Here is an 8,525-nt window from a genome sequence, read left to right as displayed (position 1 = left end):
TAGTCATTATTGCTGTGTGACCCCAAACATATTGGTAAAAGAGATGAGAGTGTTTAACATGAAAAGGAAAAAAAGAAGATGGTAATCATTTACAGGAATGTTTTATAAAAAATGAATTAGAGTTGTTAAATTTAGTTCCAAAATATTTAAAGTTGAAATTAAAATAAAAACTCAATTTTTTAAACTACAAAAAATGAATTTCTAATCACTGGAAGCATCTAAAAAATAGAATAGTCTGTTATCTAGTATGATGAGTTTACTGACTGAAAACATTTAAACAATGGTACTTTTACTTATAAATTAAAACCTCAGACAACCTATAGTTTTGTGTTCAATGATTGGTGCAGATAATAAATGGTCACTTTCACTGAGGAGGTCAGAACTGAGCAAACAACTTACAAGACATGGTGTTTTTAGAAACCTTATCATCTGCCACATTTGTTGACACTCACAATAATCTTTAGAAATAAAAGAAAGTAGAGGTGAAAGAGAAACAAAAAGAGAAAGACAGAAAGACAAGAGAGACAGAAAGAAAGAGAAATTTTGCAGCTTTCCCAAAGGTACATAATTAAAAAGATGGAACTGAGATTTGGATACTGGTGGTCCAATACCTGAGGCCCAATCCTTAACCTCTATTCTACATATAAGGATATATGTATAAGATATGATAGGTAGAATGGACACAAAACCAAAGATGATGAAGAGAAAGGTAATGAAGAATTCAGTATAAAAGCAGACCTCTCCTATTAGAAAGAATTGAGAAAAAAAAAATAATTGTAAATTATACTGGAGCCAGTTTATCTGTGTAGAGCAAATGTCCTAGCACTGCAAATGTCAAGGTTGTTTATTATGATTAGGAGTTAAGCTGCTGTATTTTGCACAGTGTGAAACATATGGAAATTTTTCAGGAAAAGTGTCATGTATTTGTTATTCAGCTGGGAGTTAACAAAGACCAACATTCTACTGGGAAAACTGTATCTTAAATAAAAAAAAGACTGCATACCAGTGAGCTTTAAATGAAAGAAGGCACAAGTCCTGCCAATTCCTCAGGTATGAGAACAGTAAGAAACCAGTATGAACCAAAAGTAAAAGCAAAATAAAAATGCTGACTTCCTGAATACTAACTGCCCTTGTCCATTGACACTTTGCTACTTTTACTTTTGTCAGAATTGATTTTCAACTGGTTTCTCTTTCAAGAAGTAACGATGCCCTTGGATAGTCCTTGGGTTCTACATTAAAAGAGACTGCAAAATTAGACTGTAGATTTAAGTTCTAGTTCTAAGACTTGCTAACTATGTAACTTTGGACAGGTTGAGGAACAAACCTCTCTTGACCAAGTTCTTGTGTTAAGTTCTTATCTCCTAGATGAGAAAGTTCACATAAATTATTTATATGAAGTGCTCAGCACACACTGAACATAATAACAATAATTATTATTTTCTTTTGACTTTTTGTAGTAAATGAATATTAATTAATAAATGAAATTAATTAATTTCTAATTAATTAATAATTAATTAAATAAAATTAATAAAATGAAAACTGATCCATGGATAAATTTGATATTAAGGGAATGATATTGACCAAAAAATTCTAAAACTAGGATTTCAGCCTCAAAAGTTAACTATACAAGTTCTAATAATAGTTTTTTCCAGGTAGTAGGGTCTACTTTAATCATACTCTTTAAAGACCAATAAGCTTGCCCAACACTGTCTTTCTCTAAACCCTTAGCATAAATAATTTCACTTTGCTACCTCTCTGTGAAGTAGATATGAAATAGAAGATATTACATTTATTTTACAATTTATCATGTTTAAAGATTTATATCCAAGGTTCTAGAAAAATGAATGAAAGGAAAGAATCAGAATTAAAATCTTCATATTTTTAGTCCAGTATCTTTCTACCTGCCTGAAACCTTGTGAGTTTTGTCATGTCCAGTATGGAGAAGACCAGTGGAAGATCCAGATAAACTCTGGAATTTTTACACAATTGGAAAAATTCCAGCAAAAATAGATCCATAATTTTCCCCCCAAAAGATAATTTAGGACTGTATGTAATAATTATTGTATTTATATTATTTTAAAATATACTACCTCAGAAATATCAGCCCAAAGTGGGGAGATGGCATTGCTTCAGATTTAACACTACAGACTCAGGAATCAGACTGCCTATATTTAAATACCGAACTCTGTTGCTTTAGGCAAGTTACTTAATCTATCTAAATCTTAGTGGCCATGTTCAAAACATGGGACTATCTAATTTATAGAAGTGTTGTGAGGATATAAGTAAATGGTGACTATAAAGACCTTGACACTGAATAAGTTTTTAATACATATTAACCATTAATGATTACATATTAACATAGTTATTATTGAACATTCTTCCAAAAAAAACAACTAAAGTGTTCTTTTAAGACTTTTATTAGTCTTTGCAATAAAGTTTGAAAAATGAAATTTGCAGGTCACCTGGATGGTGCAGTTGGTTGAGAACCAACTCTTGTTTTGAACTTAGGTCATGATCTCAGAACCACAATGAGCTCCATGCTCAGATCAGAGTTTGCTTGAGATTCTCTCTCCCTCTACCCTACCTTTGTGCTCTCTCGCTCTCTCTCTCAAATAAATAAATCTTTCAAAAATTGAAAATAAAAATGAAATTTGCTTTTCAAAAAATGATATCTCACACCAGGGTTCATGTTTCTCTTATTGTATATTTCTTTCAGTGGATAAACTTTTAAGACAAAGAATTAACACTGTCACACAATTTAGAAAACACATTCAAAAGCTGCTTGTGGTCTTTATAGAGACATTGATGTATGTCAAAGGATGGTCAGTGTTCTGCTGATCATATCTTTTGTTTAGAAACTTGGTATATTTATCTAATAAGTACTTAAAATAAAAAATCAATACAAGCAATAGAAAGATGTTCTGAGGCTTTATAGGTATGATACTCAAAAGGAAAATCTCCCAGAAAGAATGATTTGTTCAATATGTTAGGAGGGGGAAAGTATAAACTTATCATGGAATTAAGGAAAGCTATTAAGACATAATAGCAATGAGATCCCTCAATAATCGCTTCAGTAGCAATTTTACTTCATTTACTTATTAAGTTAAAAAAAATACAATTCAACCAATGGAGAGAATTATATTTCTGGTCTCTTAAGCAAAACTGCCTTTACCACATACAGTCAAAAGCAAATACTATGCAAATGACTTTATGGCTGCTTTGTAGAGGAGAAATAATTGGAGTTCAGTTTGTCTCATGAAGAGGTCCAATAAGAAGCCAACAATCTTTTAGGAGATGTATCATTCAGGGGTCTTGTAAGAGACTAACTAGACTAAAATGATCCCCAAGGAATTGGAGATAATGCAGTAATATTTTAACAATTCTCTAGGTGATTCCTAAGTGAAAGAAACATGGATAGTGTTTCCTTAATCTCCTTAATATAGGAACTTTTTGAATGTGAATAGCCATGGACTAATGAAGAACCGTTAGTTCTTGATGTCAAGAGATACCTAGAAAAAAGACTGGGGAGAGGTAAACCAGAAAGTTACTAATGACTGTACCACCCTGATAAAAATTTTGTGTAATCCATGCACATAATTTAGTAAACTTGCATTCTAAATGGAATCAGCACATTCATATGCTTGTTCATAATAATGTGTCAAATGGGGGGATAGCATTTTTTTCTTAGAAATCTGACAATTGCTTTATTTAAATAATTTAATTAGATCTCATTTATAACCTAACATTCAGAGTTTGTAAATCACTGACATCAGCAAAAATAAACAGGAGCCAGGAGACTACATTAAGTAAGCTTGGTTGCCAAGCTTCAAATTTAGCTTTTTCAGAATCAAGGCACAGACTATTCCAATCTCATTATGTCTTCCCCCCACCCAAAATGTCCTTAAAGTTGGAAAGTAAAATGAGACTGTTACTGACCTAAAAACTCAAATATGAGTTTGGTTTTTCAATAATATCAAAACATCTGTTAAAAGTTACATAACTCTGTTTTCCATATTTTCAGTCTCAGTAAGTGGCACATGGTAAAGCATAAATCCCACATCCTGAATGGCAAAAACAAGACAAAACAAAACAAAACTTTAAAGGGGCCATATTAAAGGTAAAGAAGCACTGAGGAAGTTCTACATATATCTTTCAATAATTTGGGAACCTTGCACACGAAGAGGGAAAACCCAAGATGACACAGAAAAAAGTAAATCTTCAGGCAGACTTGAAAATTAATTGATCACAGGAACACTCTCCAATCCACAAAAATCATCTGTCAGAAAAGAAGCCTTACAATCTCAGATATTTGAGGGGAAAAAATTACTAAGCTATCTGACAACTAATCAATTTAGACACTAGGGTAAATTCTAACTAACCAGTGTAAAAATAATAATAACAAAAAATGGGGGTGCCTGGGTGGCTCAGTGGGTTAAGCCTCTGCCTTTCGCCCAGGTCATGATCTCAGGGTTCTGGGATTGAGCCCCACATCAGGCTCTCTGCTCAGCGGGGAGCCTGCTTTCCCCTCTCTCTCTGCCTGCCTCTCTGCCTACTTCTGATCCCTCTCTCTGTCAAATAAATAAATAAAATCTTTTAAAAAAAGGTTTAAAAAAACAAATTTTCAGTGACATTAAAACCTGTATACCATGGAGGGAAAGAAGATTCAATAAACTTAAGTTACAAAAAATAAAATAAAAAATAAAGTTTTGGGTAAGTAAAAAAAAGAATCTGAAGTTGTTACATTATATTGTTCAACATGTCCAATTTTCAATAGCTACAATAAAAAGTTACAAGACATAAAAGACACAGAAAAGTTGACCCATACTCAAGAAAAAAGCAGTCAGTAGAAAATGTCTTTAAATGGATCTATATGTTAGATTCAGCAGACTTCATAGATGCTTTTATAAATATGTTAAAGGAATTAAAGAAAACTGTATCTCAGGAGTTAAAGAAAAATATGATTATAGTGGTTTGTCAAAAGGACTTCTAGTAGAGAAACATAAACTGTATATAATAAAAGAAAATTTTAGAATTTAAATATGTAATAACCAAAATAATGGAAAAACATTGGCTAGATGGATTTTAAAAGCAGAACAGAAACGTAAAGCACAAATCATTTAATTTAAAAGTAGATCAGTAGAGAAGATGGCTGTGCTCTTGTTGAGACATGTTGGCTCTCATTGCCTCTGTGCCCATCTAAGTCCTAGGCTCTGTAACAGAAATGCTGTTCCTTTGGGTACTATAACCAGAGAAAAGATGGAGAAGTTCTGGAAAAAGAACACTACTTTAAACTGTATTCTGTCTCTGCATATCACTATCTACAGTGGACCTCTTCCCATGGCAATATCCCTTTGGCACTCTGGTATTGGTATGACCTTGAGTACAGAGGTCTTTCTCTTTGGCTTGTTGGCCCTCTTGGCTCTTGGCAACTTTCAATCTTATTTGGAACTTGTAAAGACCCTGTGTCTGGGGACATCACTGATCTACACAGCCGAATTTGTGCTTGTCTTCCCTCTCATGTATCATACCTAGAATGGGATCTAACACTTGATGTGGAACCTAAAGAAAGGCCTGAGGATTCCCCAGCTATACCAATCTGGAGTGGTTGTCTTGGTTCTTACTGGATTGTCCTCTGCAGGGCTGACAGCCATGTTAAGAGCTGAAGATCCTATCAATGTCTTTCTATAAATGATTCATTGACCTAACTTCTTCTGCTACTCCCTTCTCCACCCAGGGCAAAGTTCTCCTGATTTATTCAGACCCTTTTGTGCTTGCACATCACCTGGGAGCTCAGTAGCAGTAGAGTAGCTGATAGAGCCATAGCAGTGGAAAAGAAACCAGTTTCCCCTTGTTTGTACAAATGGAATGACTCAAAAATTCTCTTTTCCTGCCCCAGCTTGCAGTTTACTCTGGTGTTAGGAGCTCTCATTTTTCTCCATATTTAGCCTTGAATTGTGCTTATGGTCAGCTTTTGGCTCCTTGTCATGAGACCATGAAAACAATGTCAGCTTTGTGACCTCTCCATGGGGACTGGGAGTGGGGTTTTGGGTGCCACTGCCTGTGGGTTGCTAGCTTATTCATTATCAGACCCCAGGGTCTTCAGCACCCACTCAGTATGGCAAAAGAGAGGGGTGAAGGGGAATTAGCTTGTTCTAGCTAGAGGGAGATAAACAGGGTCAGGTGATTCTTGAAGTAGATGCTTTGGGGAAAAGATACAGCTTTCAAGGCAAAGACAAGATCCAGGAAATTATCATTGAACCCAGTAAGAGTTATTTCTTTTCCCTGCATTTTTGGAAAAACAAAACTTTTTTTCTAATCCACATTCATGTGTCATCTTTTTATAAAACTAAATTAAAATACTCATTTTGACATTAAAAACAAAACAAAATACAAACAAAAAACAGATCAATAGAAATTATCCAATATAAAGAACACATTGCAAAAAAAATTAAATAAAAATTTAAGAGATATGTGCGACAATTATCAAGCATACCGAAGAATGTGTAATGAATTTCCCAAGGAGAAAGAGGAAAAAAAATCCAAAAAAACTAGGAAGAATTAATGGTTAAATATTTTTCAAATTTGATTCTATTTAAGTTCGTGTAAGAGAAACAAAAATATATCAATAACCAGATCAACAATAACAAACTGCTGGAAGACAAAGAGATTATTAAAACTGTAAGGGAATGGTGATTCAGCCACCTATAGAATAATATCAATTATATGACTTACCATTGACTTCCCATCAGAAAGAAGAAAGGACAGATAGCAATAGAATGACAAAATGCTGAAAGGAAAAGTCAATCAAAAATTCTCTATCCAGTAAAACTGTCCTTCAAAATGAAGACAATATATATATTCTGATAAACAAAAAAGGAGAGCATTTCTTAGTAATTCTGATCCATAAGATAAAACTATAGAGATTTTGAGTATACGAGCAAAGCTGTGCTTTTTATATCTGCCTTACTACAAATTGTACAAAAAAGTGTACAGTTTAATGTACAATTTGATGAAAGGGTTTGTGACAAAAATAAAATCATCTGTATTATTAAGCTCACAATGATGTTTTATTTTGTTTTGTTTTGTTTTGTTTTTCATCATGGCACAGTAATAATTAGCCTATGGTCTGGCAGCTGATTTACTGACCCCACATTGAGTAGCACTGCATACGATTCCATTCATGAAACAAATGTAGTTCTTTAGAATTTCTTATTAGAAAAACAGTAATATAATATAATAAAATGGATAAAATCTGAATTTCACTTCTTTATGTTTAAAATTTTGTTATACTAGTCTCTGAATTGCATCACAAGATAATAGTGAAATACTTGTTAGTCTATTTTTTACTCAGAAAAATATATTTGCTTTCCAATTATTTACATTCTAATTGATTTCCCAAATTATATAAGTTATCATAAAAATACTCTCCTCTCATATCTTTTCCTTAAGTTATTTTCTTTGCAACTCAATCAGATTTTGTGAGATCTCTGGTTAGTGCGTTTCCTTTTGAAAACCAGATGGTGAAGCACTTAACCTCAGATTAATATGTATTTTGCATGTCTGAAATTAAGATGATTCTACCCAAGTAAGTAAAATTTAAGGTTGAATATTCAGTTAGAAGTTTGCTTTTCATCCATCATCAATTTATTTTTATGAGTGAGCCCTTAATAAATCATAGGTGCTTTTGCTTCTACTCTTTCACATATTTAATTGACAAAGTTATGGAAGTAAATACTCTGAAACAATTTTGGGACGTATATATGTAGTACCTTCCTATAATTTGACCACAAATTTTTATTGAACCACAGCTATAGTTTCAGCTCTAAACTCCCTCTGGAATTTTGAAGAATAGTGTTTGACCTCTGGTCACAGGAGCCTAGCACCAGGCTCTAATTTCAGAATTTTATAATGTGACTATGGTTTTTGAGAAATAGGTATGAGAAACATTACAACTTCAAGAATTCTACAATTGTGTAGGTGTGACCAGGTACACACATGAATATATGGTAAGTAGTAAATATATGTGACACAATTAGAATATTGAATGGCATATTAAAATGCTAATTACATATCACAAACATACTAAAATATTTGGTAGATTCATTAGAGAAACTTCCAGAAAGAGATATAAAACAAAGAAAGAAATTGCATGAAAACAGAATTAAATGTTGAATATTGGGTCAACTGTGAGAAAAGAAATATGTCTGACAGCAATGAATAAGAGTTGTTTATAAAAGTAAATGAAAAAGTTTACTAACAAAGTTTGTCATAAATCTATCCCATTAATCTGCCCATACCTTACCAAACTTCGATACTTTATTATATTGTTATTATTTCCTCATTGTTGACTTCCACTTAAAAATATGCATGGTATAAAAGAGCAATGTGAAAATTATTATCTTAGTTCTCCAAACTGGACCAGTGAGAGTCTATTTTCTAGGAGTTCTTAATTTAGGTAAAGAGAAACTACGTTAATTAACCAAGAAAGCTTGCAGTTGATGAAGAATCAAGCTCAAAGGCTACCA

The 8,525-nt window shown here is 32.9% G+C and overlaps 1 protein-coding gene across 1 annotated transcript; it reads left to right on the top strand.

Annotated features, from left to right (window-relative positions):
- Positions 1-5,145: 5,145 nt before the first annotated feature.
- On the top strand, positions 5,146-5,688 carry LOC122910054 (succinate dehydrogenase cytochrome b560 subunit, mitochondrial-like). Its single transcript, XM_044254798.1, is given in 2 exon segments — positions 5,146-5,227; positions 5,330-5,688. Coding segments are annotated over 2 exon segments (441 nt in total).
- The last annotated feature ends 2,837 nt before the right edge of the window (positions 5,689-8,525 follow it).

The sequence above is a fragment of the Neovison vison genome, chromosome 6 (assembly GCF_020171115.1).
Source record: "Neovison vison isolate M4711 chromosome 6, ASM_NN_V1, whole genome shotgun sequence".
Classification (NCBI taxonomy): Eukaryota; Metazoa; Chordata; class Mammalia; order Carnivora; family Mustelidae; genus Neogale; species Neogale vison.
Note: the sequence above shows the minus strand (reverse complement) of the source record. Positions and strands in the feature narration are given on the sequence as shown.